Source organism: Cynocephalus volans, chromosome 1, assembly GCF_027409185.1.
Source record: "Cynocephalus volans isolate mCynVol1 chromosome 1, mCynVol1.pri, whole genome shotgun sequence".
NCBI classification, from domain to species: Eukaryota; Metazoa; Chordata; class Mammalia; order Dermoptera; family Cynocephalidae; genus Cynocephalus; species Cynocephalus volans.
In genome coordinates this window covers 297,821,353-297,841,525 of record NC_084460.1, presented here as the reverse complement: position 1 = coordinate 297,841,525, position 20,173 = coordinate 297,821,353, and the positions used below count along the sequence as shown (strand labels likewise).

The 20,173-nt window shown below is 41.1% G+C and overlaps 1 protein-coding gene across 11 annotated transcripts in view; it reads right to left on the bottom strand.

Moving 5' to 3' along the window:
• AGAP1 (ArfGAP with GTPase domain, ankyrin repeat and PH domain 1) overlaps window positions 1–20,173 on the bottom strand; it is a 571,061-nt gene that overhangs the window by 191,095 nt on the left and 359,793 nt on the right. For all 11 annotated transcript variants that reach the window (XM_063088245.1, XM_063088260.1, XM_063088272.1 and 8 more), the window contains one exon: window positions 6,460–6,628. In XM_063088245.1, the coding sequence (XP_062944315.1) occupies window positions 6,460–6,628 (169 nt within the window). The remainder of the gene's footprint in view (window positions 1–6,459; window positions 6,629–20,173) is intronic.

The window sequence follows — 20,173 nt, the reverse complement described above, 5'->3', positions numbered from 1 at the left end:
GAGCCAGCTAAGTGGAAAAAAAGAGCGAGGGAGAGAGGGAGAAAGAAAGAGGAGAGGAAAAAGCAAGTCCGATCACATTAATATTCATGACAATAATTAGTATTCTAGGTCACTGAATATTCATGCTATTAGTTTGGTTTTTTATGGGTTTGCTGGATGTCCTGATTGCTGAAGTGTGGAGAAAACAGCATGGTTGAGACTTTAGATGTCAACGGCAGTTCAATACTCAAAACACATTTGCCATCCCCCCCCCACCCCCCGGCCCCCGAAAATCAGCTTCAACCCTCCTGACGGCTCTAATATTACGAAACCACTGGGGGCCTAAAGGGAGCGGGGAGGTGGAGAGGAAGGGGAAAGGTTTCCTTTTATAAAGGTCTAAGCATCAGGCTGGTTAGGATAAAAACATATCCATAGTTGCAAAACCCCCAAAAAGACACACTTTAGAGACAAGAAGGTATCTGTCATCCCAGAACAAAAATGTCACAATTAGGAGTTATAAAGTGATGATGGGACACACAGAACTGGAATGGAGAGCTCCATGGAGATCCATGAAAGTCCAGAAGAGCATTTCTCCTGCCTGTCCCCCTCACTGCCACGACGGTAGCAATGCTGTGTGCTGGGGAGCATGGGCTGATTATTAAGTCTAACCCATATCTACTCAAAGGCTATATAAACACTTTATTGCATTTGAAAAATCAATCCAAAACATAACTGCTCTCCTCTCTTCTTTCCTTGCAGCATAACTATTATGATGAATTAATGATATAATTCTGAAAAGTCACCCTGGGCCAAACTTTTGAAAGGCACACAGTGTATTATCTTCACAAGACCATAGCAGTAGGCACCATTCGACAAGAAAGCTGAGATTTAGGGAGACACCCGCACAAGCTGGGGAGGTGGGATTCAATCCAGTGTTTCTGACTCCAAAGCCCCTACTGTTGGCCATTATGTTTTCCTGCTGTCTATTTAAATGTCAAAATAACTGCAGAGCTAATACAACTCTGCATCATATGGGGATACAGCTTTATTAAACCAGCCTGGCCAAAAACTCAGGTCAGAAAATATTTTTGGACATTTTATCTCCTTCTCTGGAAGTATAACTGAAATTAAAAGTTGGATAGTTTCTCTAAAGTGTGGCTTTTGGTGAATCCCCATTAGAACGGCAACTAAAGACAATGTAGTTCCATGCCATAGATATCCTAAAGAGCAAGTCACCTTGGATGGAGAGAGAGGAATATAACCAGACCTGAATAAATAAATATTTTTAGACTTTTTTTTTTTTTTTTCTGGAGTAGATCCTTAAGTAATTTTTTCAAACACCCATGCAGTGAATTGAATGCCCCACCCCTCAACTCATGGAAACTTAATCCCCACTGTGACTGTTAAGAGGGGTTAAGAGGGTGGGAAATCGTATTACAGTTAATTGCAAGGTGGGGCCTTGAAGAGGTTGGTTTTAGTTAGACCAACAGTGTGGGGGTTTGTGGGCAGGCTGGTGCGCTTTACATATGTTGCTTACTGTCAGAGCGGCTTTGCCTTTCCAGATATCTGTTTTTCTCTGTGACCATGGAGAGGCCTGAGTTTCCCTCTCTCTCAAGCACCAGCATCCACAGCAGAAGGCTGCTCTCCCCGACATGTTGCTTGCTTTCTCTCTCAGGTGCTATCCTGAGTGCAGAGGTCTGCTCTCGCAGGGGTGGTGGCAGCAGGGATGCCGCTGTCAGCTCTTCTCACATCAGCCACTCTGCACGCTGTGCCCAGCCCACTCCTACACCCCAAGCCTGCCACACGGAGCAGGGAGCCACCCCACCTTCCCTGGAGCTTCTCTGTTCTGGTTAACACTCAAGCAAGCCCTAAAGTGAGACCTGGGCTCAGTTACCAGTGCCTGATTTAGATACTTCGACAATGTGGTTTTCTTCCTTTTCCCAAGCTCACAGCAAAAACTGACATTAAGATCACCACATTTCCAGCATTTTGATGTGTGAAATGGAGTCATAATTTCAATATGGCAAAAGACGTGCATTATGACTGTATACTAGAAAATCAAGAGAAACATCCAGACAGGTATTCCAACCAACAAAGGTTTAGCGAGATGGCTAGACACACAGAACACAAAACTTAGGAGCTTTCTTACTTCTTACCAATTAGATGATATAATAGACACCCCCCCCCAACAAGATTAGCCTAACAATGCACCAAAAATTATAAACTAACAAAATGGAAGGATCTAAATGAAGAAAAACACTAAACTTTAACCAATAGGTATAAAATAAATTGGGAAAGAATCATGTTCCATGATAAGAAACTCAACATAGTAAAGATGTCAGTTCCTCCCCAATTAATTGATAGTTTAAAGCAATTCCAATTAAGGTCACCATGGGATTATTTTTGAGGAGGAAGGAGAAGATTTCAAGTTATTCTGAAGTTCATTTGGAAAAAAACAAATGGGTAGCAATAGCCAAGAAAAATAGGAGGATAAAAGAGAAATACTAAACTGTGTTACCAGATACAAACTGAGTCATAAATCCAAGACCGTGTGGTAAATCTACATATAGCAAGGCAAAGTGGGAACAGTAGGTCAATGGAATAGTTTCAAGAGCCCAGAAACATAGCCCATTTGATTAAATGATTTAGTTGTACAACAAAGGAGACATATAGAATTAACAGGGAAAGAAATCAATTTAACAAGGAGAGACAGGACAATTGGTTATTTATTTGAATAAGAAATTTAATTAGACATCCTGTTGCACACAAAAGACCCAAACAAGTTCAAGGTGGGTTAGGGGTTAAATATTTTTTTTTAGAAAAAGGGAAAAGGAAACAATAATAAAACTGTAAAACTTAGAAATATACATATATGACTTGTGATCTGATTTCAGGATGACTAAAGGCTTTCTAAATAGCTTAAAGTAAAAACCACAGAAGTAAAAGACTTTGGATTTGATTATATATAAAAAGGGGGAAAACCTCTACATAGATAAGATCATGAAATTTAAAAAGCAAAAAATAAACTAGGGGAATATCTGGAAAATATATGATAAAATATTAATATCCTAGATATACAAAGAGTTCTTACATATCAATAAGAAAAAGATAAACACTTAGTGCAAACATGGGCAAAGGATACATCAAAATGAATACCCATGGCCAATAAACATATGAGATGCTCAAATCCATGACTGAAGAAATCCAAATAAACAAACATAAGGTGTTTTTATTGCTCATCAGATTAGTACAGATTCTAAAAATGATACTTAATAGCAGCAAGTGTGCAGGATGAAAAGGGCACTCACTTTATGGACAGAGGGTGTTTTATATAAAACCTTCCTAGAAATTAATTTGGAAATATGTATCAAGAACCTTATAAACAGTTATTAGGTGTTACTCCACTTATGCACACTTATTCTAAGACAATAATAAGAGCTATGCACAAAGATTTAGGTACCTGCATACCTCAGGTTTATGTGAATGGAGAGGTTACTAGAAGAGATTTGATTTAAATCAATGACATTGAGATAAGAAAATGAATAAGAAAGAAAAGGAAGCATAAAAAGAAAGAAACATCTCCAGTTAACCAAGAACTCTAAAAAAAAACAGCAGAATTCGAATGCGTTGTGAGTAAAGAGTAAGGTTACAGAGCATATTACACGTTTTGGAAAATAGCTCTAACATAACTAAAACCTATTTGTACCTTGAAGTCCATCACTTAAACACAGCATCAACTTATTTCAGATTAAATTTGCTGTGATGGAATTCCTCATTGAGAGAGCATTTTATGAATGATGATTTTAAATATAAGAAACTCAATTTTCAAAGAGTAATTTAGAGTATAAAAACTCAAATCTCCCAAAATGCTTTAATTTCTTAAGCAAGAAAGAATGTATCATTTCACAGATTAATGCTCAGGTTTCGAGGTCAATGTAAATTACAATTTCACAATATTTGCATAAAGCAGCTGCCCCTTACAGCAGTGTCTCCCCTGTGGCTTAGTCTCAGGGCCTGAGAATTAAGCTGAGAAACCAGCAGGGAGCTGTGGTCTGAGGGTCCGTCCACTCTTCTGGACACCAGCTGATGACCTCACCTGTGTGCTTAGTGAGGATGCACCCGGCCCGGCACACTGTTGTGACCATGAGGAACTTTCTTCTCCCAAATGGCACTGTGTTCCTGTCATACCCCACTTCCATGTCCCTACTTGGATCCAAAGAAGAGGGAAAGCCAACCAGGCTCCCTGTATGGAGGGAGGGGGGAGGGTTGGAAAGACGTGCTGTCATAACTGAGGGGTGTGGCCACAGAACAGGGACTGTAATCATGTCCCAATCCTCCCACTCACCCAACAGCAAGGGTATTAAAGAGAATGAAACTGGGCACTGGGAAATGCCTTCTCGAGGACACACAATTCTTTCCCTTAACAGAGAGGTTCATGACATAACCTGCTCCATGGGACCTGGTACAGTTGATACGGCCTTTTGTATTTTCTATGTATAATCAAGCATTATATTTTCCTCAGGACGAGTGGCATTCCACACCAAAGAATGTAAGTCTTGAGAGCAGGAAGTTTAAAACCCTGTTCTTACACAGGCACACTTCCTCAAGTCATTGCGTGCTCTTCTCTCACCCTATGCACCTGCTGAGTTCCCACCCTGCCTTCAGACTCAGCACAGACATGCCCTCTGCCCTAAAGCTTTGGCCCACCTCCTGACCATCCATCTCTGGATCCCCCATGTCCCCACTACTTTTCTCCCCAACAGCAGGGTGAGATTCTTGAGGACACAGATTATGTCTTATTCATCTGTGTGCCTGGGGCTGGCGACAGGGGAGGGCACACATTAGAAACTCAATAAACGGCCTCACTCAGCCATTCTCAAAACATTATGGTGTACATGAAAAATATATACAACTTTTTGTCAACTCTAAAATAAATTAAAAACAAGGAAACTCAATAATTGTTTGTCTGACTTGAATAAATAAATAGATAGATGTGATGTGATGGGTTAGAAGGGGGGGGTGGAAAATTAGCTGGCTATAAGACCACCTTGTATAGGAAGTCTGGAGGTCAGAGACTCCATAGTCACAGCATAGATGACTCTGGGCACAAAACACGTGCTCAATAAACATTTTTAAAATAAATGAACGAACAATGTAATGTAATAAAGCAATGGAGACTTTAGCTTTTTATTCACCACAGAACTTTATTTTATTTCTTGGGCACTACTTTTCCCTCTTCTCCCAACAAGGGAAATCTCATGGTCAGCGGGTCACAGGAGGCCATGCAACGCAATCTCTCACCACTTTGGAAGGAACTCACGTCTCCTTTAGCAGAAAGTCCATTTTTATTTCAATTAGTGACAGCAGCTTGTGTTTCTATCATGCTTTCCCAGATTCCCAGCACCTTCACATAGGCTCTGGTACCTGACATCACAGCCCGGCAACAGGCAGGCCAGCATGGTGGTGAAGAGACGGCTCAGTGACGCATCTGACACCACGCGGCAGGGCCCAGGCTGGTGGGCCCCAGCTTCTGACCCCTTTGACCATCCTGCTTTCACCAGCCAGTGTCATTTATGCCACAGCACTGTGTGGGTGGCATCACCCCTCTTTAACAAATGGAGATTTACGTTCAAAATCACTGCAGATCAGAAATCTGTTTTGAGAAGACTGGATGTAGGTGGGAGAGAAAAAGGGACTTTTGCTGGAGAAAACAACAAAAATTCTGGCAGGTATTCCATACATTGAAGACGTCTGAGTGTGCTAGTGGAAGGACACCAGGGGGTCTTAACACCTCTTCCCAGATAAGCAATCACGGGAGGGTTAAGGCCACAGCACAATCAACCATTCGCAAAGACTCTTAAACAAAAGTGAACAAGGCATCCTGAATGGGCTTGCAACTGCACACACAGGCCAGGAATTTCCAAACACATCAAATTTTGAGAAAACACTAACATTCTCTGATCCCGAATAAAAAAAAAAAAAACTCCTTTAAAAGAGAATAAAGAACACTCAAGTTACATTAAGGAATAACAGATTATAGTTAAAATATAAAACGGAGAGAATTCAAGTTTTATATAGGTCAAATAGTTTCCTTCAAAACTTGCTCCAAATGGTTTTTCCACTTTCATACACAGTCACCAGACATTAGTTAATCCTTGATATATTAACAATTAAACCAAGTTTTCTTCAGAAGGCCATTAAGTACTCAATTCATGAGTAGAACTCTACTTTTGATTACCCGGCCCCGAGAAAACCTAGATGCTTGGTTTGTACAGCTGTGACTCAAAGTGCCACCATCTGCTTGCTGGCATCCAGGGAAACCCAAAGGTGTAGAGAAAACGATCAGTCACAGAATGGGTGACGTTAAACCTTAATCTATAATGTAATAGACAAGTCTCCACCTAACCTAAGAGTCCATGCCAGTAACATCTACTACTGTTATCGCACTTGACTTCTTTAGTGCGTCTGCCGGAAGCTTACCTGAATTTGGTGAGATGTGTAAACTGCTCATGTCCTTGGACAGGCCATTGGTTTTAGGGCTGGAGATGGGCGCGCAGGCTGACGTGGCTCGGGGGGGCCTCTTTCCTGGGACTTTCACAGTGGTTCTCAGAAGATCAATCTCTTTACCATGAACGTTCTGCATGTAATCCTGTTCAAAATGTTAAACACCCAAGAGAGATTAAAAAGATGACCTTTTACAATCTAGGACAAAAGATTTTTTCAGACATCATGAGTTGTCATCTATGACCCTTTCAGTATGGAAAGCACTTTAAAAATAATGAGGTTTTTATCTGCTTAGTTCTGGTGGCATCATCATTATATTTAAATCAGAGTCTTGCTTCTGTGTCCTGAGATGACCCAGGAACTGGAAATACAAGCAGACATAGTACATGCTTCTTCATGGGGGATTAGAAAATAAGTGTAACATAAAATCATATGTTTTGAACTCTTGCTTATTAGATGGCACATTGGGAACCTGGGCTCATCTTGTAAATTCTAGGTAAAATTCCATAGAGTAGGAAACTACTTTGTAATAATCCTTCTGTCTCAGATGGGAATACCATTAAACATCTAGGTAAGACTGAAGCTGTCTGGTGGGAATTCAGGTGAAAACTGTAGGTAAAGGTCAAGCATTTTATGAAGGACCCAGGTAGATGTCTGAGGGACAAGTGGCGTGGTACTGAAAAAATATGGAGCTCACAGATGGATGTACAAAAGCTGGGTGTTAAAAAAGAAAGTGCATTATTCAGTACTCAAGTATTGTTTCTCCAAGTGGTTCACTGTCCTCAGAAGAATCTTGTTCTCTACACCTTGGAGGTGAGTGACTAGCAGTTATCAAGGAACCCTAGGAGTTCTTTGTGCAGGTCACCTAACACCTCATGGTGGGCTCTCATACCCAAGAACTGGTTGATGGCGTGCAAGGGGAGAAGGCAACTGAGAGCCAGGGTAAGGGGCCAGATAGTAAATCAGGAGTCACTGACCTTTTAATGCATTACATGTTTTTTGGTAATGAGCCTCTTTATCTGCAGACAGTATCTTAAGCATTCTGAACACATATTCACTGATATTGTACATTAAGAGAGGATATATTCTAAGTCACTCTTGGAGAAACAGTATTTCAAGTGTTTTAAGAGTCAACAGGAAGTGGGAGTAAACACATTCATTCTTTCCTTGGCAAAATCTTGATGGATTATCTTTAGATTCTAAAACCAATACATTTGTATTTGTCATAAGCGATAAAGTTAGGATCAATGTAATTTTACAACTGCCAAACTAACCCAGGTGCCAGCTACAAAGGACACAGGCAGGTTGGAAAAGTAAACTGTCCACTTGTAACAGTCAACCAGGGCAGCTACTGTGCAGAGAGATGACTAGATAAAGTCCTGGAATCACAGTGCCAGTGGTAGAGTACCTGTCTGAGGACGAGCTAAGTTTGCCAAAGCACAGCTAGGGAGCTATTAGGGGTACAGCGAGCACAGAAAAGCCAAGAGAAGGATCCCAATGGCTTCCAGGAAATAGGCCCTCCATCTTTTAATTGCAGGACAAGGTCCACATTCCAGCAGGTGAAGGGCGGAGGAGTCACTGGTTTGTCACAAGCAGGAAGTCTGCTGATAGATGGAATGACATAACAAAACCAATCATACAATATTCCAATCCGGGGAAAGCAATAAAAACGTGGGTGCTCAGGAAAGAAAGGGTGAGAAGAGCCGCCCTCTCCAGCCCATCTGCAGGGGGGAGGGTGAGCCTGGGGTGTCAAGGGTGCAGACCTCCCCTTGCCAACCAAGCAAATAATGGGGGGGAAGGGGCGGGAAATGAGAGCCAAACCATAGTCCAAGAAAGGGTGCTCCTGTACCCCTTCTCAACAGAGGAGGAAGGGCAGGAGGAGAAATACAGAACCCTAAGGGGCTCGCCAAGCACTAGCACCAGGAGAAAAAGATGTTTCAAGGTCCCTGGTGACTTCCTGAGAACAGACCACAAACTGCCAACTCTTGGTGCAAATGAAAACTTAAAAAGCCAAGGTCAGAGCCAGGAGGAAGAACAATGGGCTGAAAACACATGGAGAAAGGATCAGAGAAGCACTGGGGCACATTCGGAGGCAGGGGCGAGGCCAGGCATTCTTCAGCAGAGGCGCCTGTCACCCTGGGTGGCTCAGGGAGGAACGTCCCCATGTCTGCTGGCTGGGGTCAGTCCCAGCCCCCTGAAGGAGAATCCTATGGATTCGGGAAGGAAAAGACTGTATCCAGACTGGGAGGAGCAAATTTGACTTTACACGCCCCTGACAGAAGACTCCACTTGAAAGTCAAGATGCTGGGCTCCCCAAAATATAATTGACTATTAAAAAACCTGTGGTTTTGAAAGGATGTGGACCCAAGATGGAAAGAGAAGTATTATTAAATTAGTTATACTAAATTAGATTGAAGGATAAGGTAGACTGGAAAAAATATAGGAACTCTCATGACTGAGCTGAGTGTTTAGGATGGCAAGTGAAAAGCACATCAAAGAAGAAAGTGTGCCTTGGTTAGAGTAGGTCATGTTAACAAAAAAAAGGTTGTTCTGAAGCATCTTGAATTTACTTCCATTAATATCCACTGAAAATGCAAACCCACGTTTCAAAACCAAAGTTGATGCTTGTAAATAATGAATTCCTTCTTGCATAGTTACTCCCTTAAAAATATCAACTTGCTATAACTTTCTTCTTTAATGCCAATTCTTAACAAATTAAAATACAATAACAGGAGTGTAATTGAGCATTTATTGCTTATGGGCTCTAAAATGAGGCTAATCAGATAGTGACTAAGCCTCAGCATGGGCCCTTTTAATAGGCATGTCTTAACATACAATAACCAGGATATTTTATTTAAAATTATTATAGAAATGCACCAAGTATCTGCTCTTGTATCTGAACGCACAAGGGAACACATTTATCTTTAGCTCAGCATGGGCTAGGGGATCTGTTTTGTTGCCTGAGTTAGGCACTGAAACTTCAGAACTAGCTCTAAAAAAATCAAAATATAAACTTGGCAATTCTTATGTTTTAAGTCACTGAAAAATTTTAAAACGTTACAAAATGCATTTCCTAGTCAATAAAAGCCCTCCAACCTGGGGCTTCATAAACAGTCGGAATGTGAAACACATGGGTCCGTCCAAGGCTTCTAGTTTCTCCCAGGAGGAGAAACTACACTGAGTTTTCTGTTTTTGAAAGAACTTATCCTTTTCATCTCTCCCCAGCTTGGTACTTGAAGAATTAAAGCTACAAGCGCTAAACAATGTGGTCTCCATAGAAGTGGGACGTGCAGACCCTTGATGGGTCTGAGGTGGGGACCTGGGGAAAATAAAGACAGCAAGCTCAATTTTGATATGCAAATGTTACAGATACTACCCTTCTCCATGTTAGTTGTAGAAAATGCTGATCGAAGATAAAAGAGGAAAAAGCCCTTTAACAAGGCATGAGGGTAATTCAAAGCCAAGTACTTTTAAACAGCACTTAACAAGTCCCTGGGGCCCACTCAAGAGCCAAGGCCCCCAGAGGTGCCATCTCCTGCCCCTCAACAGCTTGAAAAAGTAGTAATTGCAAACCTATTTGCATTTTTCTTCTCAAGTTGTCCATGCTCATCATGCGGATTATTTTTTCCAAGCAGGCGCTGGAGCAAAGGGACCTGTTCCCGCACGCGCCAATAGCTCGGTAACTGTGCCTCGCCGTCCCCTGCAACCCTGCCTCTGCACCTTTGCCATCCCTTGTTTTTTACATTTCGCTCCTAATTATGTTGCATCTATTGCCGTACACTTAATTAGCTGCATTAATGTGATTTCTTTTCACATAGTCAAGCAATTAAGAGCTATGATTGAGTTTCATTCAATTAGCCTCAACAAACATGCTAATTGATGTCCCAGATGCAAATGAGGTGCAATGAGAGAAACCTGCTAGCAATCGAGAGCTGTGTCAGAGACCCACAGCTTTCAGCTTGCTGACAGAGGCACAGCTTAATGTGGCCCCCGCCTTCTGTGAAGCTGCCTTTGGAGAAGGACGTGGAGTCATTAGTGCCTTGGCGTACCAGATCACTCCTGATACGGAGAATTAATTGATTTGCTGCTGTACAAAGTTGTCCCCAAATTTCACAGTTATGTGTTCCCAGGACTGGGAGGTTATCAAATGGGTAACACTTTGCTCCAGCAAGGAGAGTGGTACAAAGTCCTCATTAAAATACCCTATTGGGCTACTAAAAAACATGCAAGAATTACTCACCAAAACTACAAAGGGAAAGGTGCATGTGTCCTGTCTTGGCAATCCTGGAGCTCTCTACCTGCGTGATGGCCTATACAGTTCTCAGTAAATGGTGAGTTCATCTTAGTCAGCTCTGGGGCATTTGGCACTTGAAGTTAAGCTCGAAATACAGCAATCCATCAACAGTCCCTAAAAATACTATTATATTGATTCTCACTGCTTCACATCCGGAGGTTACCTTCGGCTGTCTGTTGAAAGATGGTTTGCTGATGTGTTCATTGGGGTACCAAAAGCAGTTAACAAGATCTTAAAGCTAAAGTGAAATGCATGAACTGTATGATTGGCACCTCAATATTAGATTATCAGTAAGAAGCACGAAGCTTTGGAAATGTGACAGCGCTTAAACCCTACTCTCTTAAAGTACAGATAATGTCATCAACATACTCTATTTTTACTTATACTTTTAAAAAATATTAAGACTCTTGATTTATATAATTAAATGGTATAAAAAATAATGGAAATCTTCGTTCCAATTAGGTTTTCCCAATAAGCTCTGGCTTATAATTGTACATATATATTGATAAATTTAATATTTTATATCAATATACAAATCTTTGTCTAAGTTAGATAACTCTTCAGACATACTGAAATTTCCTGTGGGTTTTTTTTTTTGTTTTTTGTTTTTTACATGGACAATCTAATTGAGTTTTTCCTCTTTGCATAATCTAGGTTAGCAATCTTCAAAGTGTGGTCCTTGCCACCCTAGTAGAGGGTTCACAAATTCAGTAAAAATTTCAAAGACAATATTTGTCTTTTTATCACTGTGTTGAAATTTGTTTTGATGGTGCAAAAGCAATGGCGGGTAAAAATGCTGGCACCTTAGCATGGCACAAGGTAACAGTCCCATACTGTACTGTTTGTCATTATATTAGTCACTTTCATGTTCTTTAAGTAAAAACAAAAATACTTTCACTTATGAATGTTCTTAATATAAACAAACAAAAAATAAGATACTGATTTTTACAAATTTCAACCCTTTACATGTCTTTCTGATTTTCTGAGTGCTGACATAGAAAGTCTGCATAAAGCATTTTTGCTAGGTACTGAGGTTGATGGTTGTCTTGCAGAAAGGCACTTCTGCAACTGCTTGAATTACAAGCTAAACTAGCCATTTTTTTGGTGGGACCACATTTTCACTTGAAACAATGACTATGCCAGACATAGACTAACTATAGTTATTCAGTCCTGGATATCTGGCAGATATTTTCTTGAAAATGAACAAAGTGAGCACTTTAAGGAAAACAGCTGACAATATTAGTGGCCAGTGACAAAACTGAGCTTTCCAGTGAAAATCAGAATTTTTAAAACTTGTGTCTCTCACCATGTGCCTGACACCTTCCAAATACTTAGCAACTTTTCTGACAAGATTGGTGGTGATATCAAACAATGTAAGTTTTGAATATTATATGATGTAAAGTGTCACCATTTGGAAATCTGCATTCCTCATTTCAAAAAACAATATTTTGAAATGACAAATGCATGATGCCACATGTATGGATAAAATGTGCACAAGAGATCATTCAAAGTCAGTTTGATGGATTTTATTATAACACAGAAGGAAAAATTTAGTGATATGGTGTCAGATGCCACATGCATTACTACACTTTAAGAAACTACCACATGTTGAGTTTTGGTGTAGTACGCAAGGGATATCCACAATGATCTGAAAAGGCTATTAAAATACTCCTTCCTCTTCCAACTACATATCTGGATAAGGCAAGATTTTCTTCACATATTTAACCAAAACAACATGTCACGATGGATTACAGCAGCTATGAGAATCCAGCTCTCTTATTCAGCCATGCATCAAAGACATCTGAAAAAATGTAACAGTGTAAAAATGTAAAAAAAAAATGTTAAAAAAATCTTCTCATGATTTTCTTTTGTTTTGGAAACTATAGTTTTCATAAAAATATTATTTACATATACATGTAATGGGTGGTTTATTATTGTCATTTTAAATGAATTATATAAATATTTAAAATTGTTCTCAATTTAAATTTCTAACATTAGTAAATATCAGTAGATAATATAAACATAAACAGAAGCTCTTTGGGGTCCATCAGTAATTTTTAAGAAGGTAAAGAGTTCCTGAGCCCAAACAATTTGAGAACCAGTAGTTTAACTCAACGTTCAAAAACCAGCCAGCAGCTCTGTGTGTATGATTTTATGCACGCAACAGGGGAAAGCGCACAAGAGTTGGACCTTGCAAAGATAAATATTTTTACATTTTCTTGTCTTCTCCTGGAGGAAATGAATGACTTATTGTTCCCTACTTTCACTACATTTCATGAATGTCTAGGTTCAAAAAGGAAGTAGTTTGTTAAGTTCTATTTTTAAAAAGTCTCACTTCTGGGCTAAAAAAGAAAAAGTATGTAAGAGAAGCCATTGTTAGCTGCACTGCTATTTCCAAACTCCATTTAATATTATTTTCAAAGGAAACTAATCTATAAAGACATATATAGTACCATCTGCTCAAAGAGATCAAGCAAATGTTCAAGTCCAACACTTATGAATAATAAACAATAGCCTCATACATAGTCTCAGGTATAGAGGTAAAGTCACACTCCTAAAAATACTGTGAAAATACTGTAAAATTATGAAAAATCTCCTGGCCACATCCTTTCAGATCAAATAATTCAAAGAAGACAATTTATTCTTCTCTCAAAAGGATCATAGTCACAATAGCAAGGTAGGAGGCAGCTTCAAAGTGAAAAATCCTATGAGAAATAATTTTGTTTCCCAAGATAGCCAAGAGAATTCCAGTGTATCACTTTCAAAATTGCCTTCGCAAAGACCACTTGACTAATGTTTGTAAGTGCATACGAATGTGACCTGGAGCTGCTGCAGAAAGTAGGTATCTGGAAAGTTAGATGTCGTGTCCGAGGCAAAGGCAACGGTTATGAGACTTTATTCTTTACTTAATAAATGTTTTATTGGGTCTGGGTAATTATGGAATGCGTGGTAAAAGAGAAGGCTGGTGAAGCATAGTCAGGGAGCAGTAGTGGCATGCCTCACGTACAATGGAGTGCACCCACACTACAGCAAGAGAAAACCTCTCCGGTCCATGGGCTGTGCCCACCAATATCCAACATTTGTGGGGAAAAGCCCAACATCAGCCCAGGGGGATAGGTTATTATAATATAAATCAAAATAGTAGCAACTTCCAAATTGAATTAAGAATATACCTTTTGCTTCTTGATTGTATCTGTCTTGACTGACCTACTATATTGAGCTTTACCACTGCAAGAAAGATTTTTCTCATTTTAGGTTAAATTGAATATTACCCAGATGTAACCCATGCGTGCTCAAGCCCAGCTTGTACAAAATAAACACAGCAGAGATGAAAACGGCCGTCTCTTCAGCCACTATAGGCCTCTTCCAAAGGCAGGCACAAGCAAAACTCCACTACAATGAAACTCAAGGAGCCAGCATCATTCCTTTGCAATATTAATATTTTAACATTTAAATATGGCTGGAAACAACCAGACCAGTAGTTAGAGCTTGGAAATTTTGAGTTATACAGAAACGCTCACCATAGTGATAACAGACCTGTTTGGTTCTCCTTAAAAAATTTAGATTTTTGGGGATGAATTTGCTAGAATATGCAGCACTAAAAGAAACCGCAGATCTTCAAGGCGGCAGAGCACACACATCTGTCCTCCAAGGGCACTAATAATTGCTATGCCTTGTCTTCTGCCATTTGACTTAAGGTAGCACAGGAAAAATTCTCACTCCAGTTTCTTCCCATCACACATTTTAAGTATGTCTAGTTTTTAAACTTTCACCTAGGCCTGTTGAGAAGTCTCCTATACATATTTTTTCCCTTGCACTGCTTTTACAGGAATTATTGTTTTCTTAACTCTACTGCCTGCCAAGGTAGTTTAAAGCATCTTGTATCAGATTTGGTTCAAGATGAACAGCAATCAATTCACTGATAACCATAATTTTCTGCTAGAGAAATCTTCAGTAAACAAAACTTGGCTTTCTCTTGGTCAAAGGCCTCAAAGTCAGAGAGCCTGGGATCCCATCTATATTCCCTTATTAGTTGCATGCTTGAAACGTGTGATTTAATTATTTGGGTTCCCCATTTCCACATCTTTAAAAGTAGGGATAATAACAGTTCTTGCCTCATGGGACTGTTGTGAGGATTAACTAAGATAATATATGAAGTGCTTAAAAGAGCACCAAAGCCCTCAATAAATGTTAGCTCTTACTACTCTTGTCCAATAAAAATACCAAAATATTTACCCTTTGACTTTACATGGCTATTTCTTGAGCTAAGGTGTTGTTCCCACTTGAGGTAGCAATTCTGACATGATAAACCAGTAGGGGTGACGTCCAAAGCTATTTTTCACTTTGTAGTATAGGAAAAAAAATTGTCCTCTGCAAATGCATGACATTTTCCACTTTTTCTCCTCTTCCCTTCTTTTTGGGAGGGGGGGAGAGCATGTATACGGCAGTCAGACATTTTTATTGCAAAATGCCGTCTGGAAAAGATGCAAAACCAAATGGCTAAAATGCAAAGGAAAAAAATAAGGGGGAAAAACAAAAGGCCCCCTTCCCTTTGCTTATTGAGTTCAAAGGCATAACATGCAGCACCCTGCAGCAAATGGGAAGCTACACTAATTTTAAAGCCATAAAACGCTATCAAGTGCCCTGCGGGGCAGGACTACTCTGATGCTAGTGGCACCTAAATAAGACATGGTTCATTTACTTCGCAGCTTAGCCTAATGTAATCATCAGCGGATTTTTAGCCTAGAGTTGTAACAGGCAAATAGCCGATGCAGCAGAGGCGGCCCTCCCAGCCATTGAGGGGGCCGCAGCTAGATTGCTGTTGATTAGAAAATTTTTCAGTTTTGACAAGCACTTAATGAACATAAATCGCACCTTGATTGGTTTCCATTCGGGGCCACAGGCACACCTGAGAAGAAACAGGTCTCTCCAGCTCCCCCTCTCCTTACCTTGTAAGACCTCAGCAATAAGCTGGCGACCAAGTTATGAGCCATGGAAGGAAATATTTATAAAATATAATAATGAAATTCAATTTCTTAATAGAAGTGAAAGAACATTTCCTCACTACCCCCCACAGCCATCCTCCATCGCAGAGTCCTCGGTTGTAATTTACTGTCACTGATGAAAACAGAGGGGTTTTGATTTATTTACCTTTTGCAAGAATTTCTGGCCACAATCAGTAATACTAAAAGGTCAAAAATGGAAAACAAAATGATACAAGTTGGCTACCAAGGATGACCAGTGACGATCTGAAATATCACGCTGTGTACTGATAGGACAGTGTTCCAGGAACGGCACTAGGAGCTTAAAGACTCAATCCACATGCCACACTGTTAGATCTATATGTTTACAAAAATGTACATACACGCACATGTATGCTGTATTGTTTCATCTTATTTGGAAAAGCAAGAAGGCAGGATTTTACAATGTAGAAAATAGGTTAGGTAGGATCTAGGACATTTGGTGGCTTAACAGAAACATGAAGACTTTATTTTGTCTAGTTTCATCCTACTCATGTTCACGACATGTTATCAACATCAAGACAACTTGAAATGAAGTGAGAACACATTTTGGCCATTTTATTTTTTAAATCCTAAACACTTTCCATGCCCTGGGGGCTTTATACTTTATATAAAATAAATAAGGAATTCCTTAGACAGAAATAAGACTTTGATAAAGATGTAACTTTTTGTGTGCACGTGCAGTAGGGGTGAGTTTTCCGGTAGTCACTTTTTCCAACAAAAGTTATAGATATTCCCTGAAAATATTCAAACTTTTGTGGCAGTATCATTCCACAGCTTTGGAAATGTTCACATATGAGAGGAACAATTTATTATACTCTCTTAAATAGATTGGATGAATGACAGAAATATTCCCAAGGTCACCCAAAGCACAGATAGCGAGTGCCTCTCCTACCCCAGGACAGGCATGTGGCAAACACAGGGAAATCCCATGTGACCATGTGGTTGCTGGGTGGCTGTTTTCATACCACATTGGTTGCAGACCATCATTCAGGTTATTAAACATCTACAAGTCACTATACTCATGAACGGGCCTGGCAAACATCCCAGCAGTTTCTCTCAAAAAGAGCCCTGGTAAGGTTGGGTGGCGTTAAAATTCAGCCATACTTTATAATTTTCCCATGTTACAGTTTTTACATTTAAAGCCTCAAGCTCAGAAGAGGTATTCGTAAACTCCTGTTTACAGCAGCATTATTCACAGTAGCCAAGAGGTGAAAGAAACCCACGTGTCCATGGACAGATGAATGGATGAACAATGGAATATTATTCAGCCTTCAAAAAGAAGAGAATTCTGACATATGCTGCAACATGGATGGACCTTGAGGACATCATGCTAAGTGAAATAAGCCAGTCACAAAAAGACTTACACGAGGTCCCTCGAGTAATCAAATTCATAGACATGGAAAGGGGAATATTGGTTGCCAGGAACTTAAAGGAGGGGGGATAGGGAATTATTGTTTAATGGGTACAGAGCTTCAGCTTTAAAGATGAAAAAGTTCTGGAAATTTGTTGTGAAACAATGTAGATATACTTAAACGCTATTGAACTGTACATTTAAAAATGGTTAAGATGGCAAATTCTATGATATATATATTTTACCACAATTAAAAAGCAGACACACACACACACACACGCGCGCGCGCGCGCGCGCGCGCGCGCGCTCTTCTCCCAGCATAGGGATCCTTTCTTTAATGTGTAGCAAATAGAGCCCAGACATGGCTGTGACATATTTCTGCGGCTTAAAAACACCACATGGTGTATTCCTTTCCTACAATTTCAGGAACTCCAGCCTAAGGCTGGAAGACACACCAAACATATGGTTAAACTGTGCCTTCATCCACCCATCCATCCACCTACCCAGCCACACATCCACCCACCCATCCATCCAGTGTTCCAGATGCTAGGGATTAGTGACAGGATCCACAGGGTCTCTGGCCTCAAGGAACTCCCAGGCTTGTGGGAGAATCAGGCCTTGAAATAAACCAAGAGATCACAGAGAAATGACCAGACAGAGTGAAGTGAAGGCACACATGAAGGCAGGGGCACTCAAAGGGCCTCATGGAGGAAACCTGCGGAGAAAGTAACACTGAAGAAGGGATTGGAAAGACAGCGGCAGTTGGTCTGGCAAGGAGGTGAGCAGAAAAGAACATTCCTGGCAGAGACAACTACACTTGTGAAGACGTGGAGGCCAGAGAACACGGCAGGTGCGAGAAACTGAAAGGAACCTAGCACAGCAGGGGCAGCGATGAGAGGCAAGTCTGAGCAGGTGAGCTGGGGTGAGGGTGTGCCAGGCCTGGCACTGCACAGGAGTGTCTCTTCATCTGAAGAGGTGTGGGAATCCTCTCCACCATTTATAGAATTAAATGGAGGAAAAGAAATAAAAATATGATGGGAATTACAAGGTAAAGTTAAAAGCAACCCAGGAATATACTGCTATCCTCTGTGCAGTTGGCAGGTTTTGGAAAGCTGTGTGGGCAGGGTACCACTCTGATAGGAGAGGTAGTGTTTGGAAAGTCACCTCTGTTAAGTGTGACTTCTGAGGTCTTCCCAGATGAATTCCCAAGGGAGGAGGGAGGGCAGAGGCCAAGGCCCAGGATAAAGGAAGAAGGGCCAGCAAAGCAGGTGTGCATGACTGGCCTTGAGAGGCTCAGCGAGGTTCATAATGCGCCCGAGTCCCAGGGCTCCACGAAGCCCACCTTGGAGGCCACGACTGCAGGCTGGCAGTCCAGTGTTCCTTCTACCTGCACACCAGAGAGAAGCGGTGGCATAGCGAGAGCGGACTTGACACCTCAAAAATCAAGGAAGGAAAGAATTTTAAGATGGAAGGAGGTAATGAAGCTTTGAAGCCACAGATACCCAATGCACCTTTATTTCATTCTCTATATGGAACAAATTGAAATGAAGTTGTGCCCATAGCTCTGTGTGTGGGTGTGAATGCACGGTCCTACTGTGTATTCACAATGTATTTCCACGTCAACTGTCCACTGGAAGATGCCTCAAATCCCGTCTTGGAAAGAGGGAGTGCGTTAAGTACGACTTGAAGTAGATAGTACCTACATGTCCAGTTCCTCAAGGTGACGCTCACACCACTGGCTCGAAGGGCCAGGTCTCCCTGGGAAACGGGTCCATGTGGATAACTGGACGGCCACTATTTCTGGGGGAAGCAGAGAACTCTTGCAGACTACAGGACATGACCTTCTGTCCAACCTAAACAAAGCCCTGTCACTTGGGGATTATATCTTCAGTAATAGCCGACAAACTTGGGATTCTTTCTGCTTCCCCAGAGATGGCTCCTGCCAGTGTTAGAAACTTGAAGATCTTTGTTCTTCTATAGCTATGCAATTTCCTACTAAGCCTTTAAATGGAGCTCTTCTGGATTCTAGTAGCATTTTTAGCATTGGTAGCATTTGTGTAAGGCCGCGTGTGTGCATCCTTCCCCCACCCCAATGCAAGCTGATCTATACTTAGGGAGGTCACTTAAGGTAACGTGGTATTATTGTTCCCAATCTCACCAGAATTTTTAAAGCTGAGACAGGAATTGTTCATGGTAAGGTTTGGAGCCCAGGCAGCTTAGGAGCATGTGACCCAAAGCTCCAGTGTGGCTGCACTCAAGACAACGTGCCCCGAAAGTACCAATACCTATATGCCAAGCACACGCTAGACCCTGGGCGAACCGTGGGGGCCACAGCACAGACCTCAGTGAGGCACACTAGATGGGGTCGTGGAATGTGGGAGGGCTCACGTGCAGGGAAGGGCCATGGGGGGACACCTGCACGATGGACAGCAGACTGAGAACACACGGGGCCAGGCTGGAGAGGAAGCGAGGACGGCTTCTGGGGCTGGGGCTCACTAAGGGGGAAGCAAGATGAAATTACTGTTCATCATAAAATGAATTACGCTACTGCAAACACGACACGTCTCACTACGCTCTTCCCAGTGAGAGAGGGTGGCCTGTCTTTGTAGGGCTATCAGTCATTCCATGATTCTAACGGCTTTACATCTGGAAATCTGGGCTTTGAATTTGCCGATCTAATCGCCTAGACAGGAGCTATTCTGACTTCTGCAATGTTCTGGGAAAACCAATGAAGACTTTCTGTGAGTGTAACTGAATGCTCACCCCCTCAAAAAGTTTGAGATCCGCCTCAGCTGATATGTGAAGCTGAGTAGAGGGACTGATCACAGATCTGTAGGGAATCCTCAACCCCAAAGGAAAATGTTCTAATTTTATATGCACACTGCATGCATTTAAAATGATAGTTACTAGCAGTGAGTATAGTCAGGAGAGTCTGTTCTCATAACACAGGTGTCTTCTTTTTCTTGAATGATTTCTTTTAAGGAGAATATCTACCTAGAAATCATTTCAGACCTTTTTGTT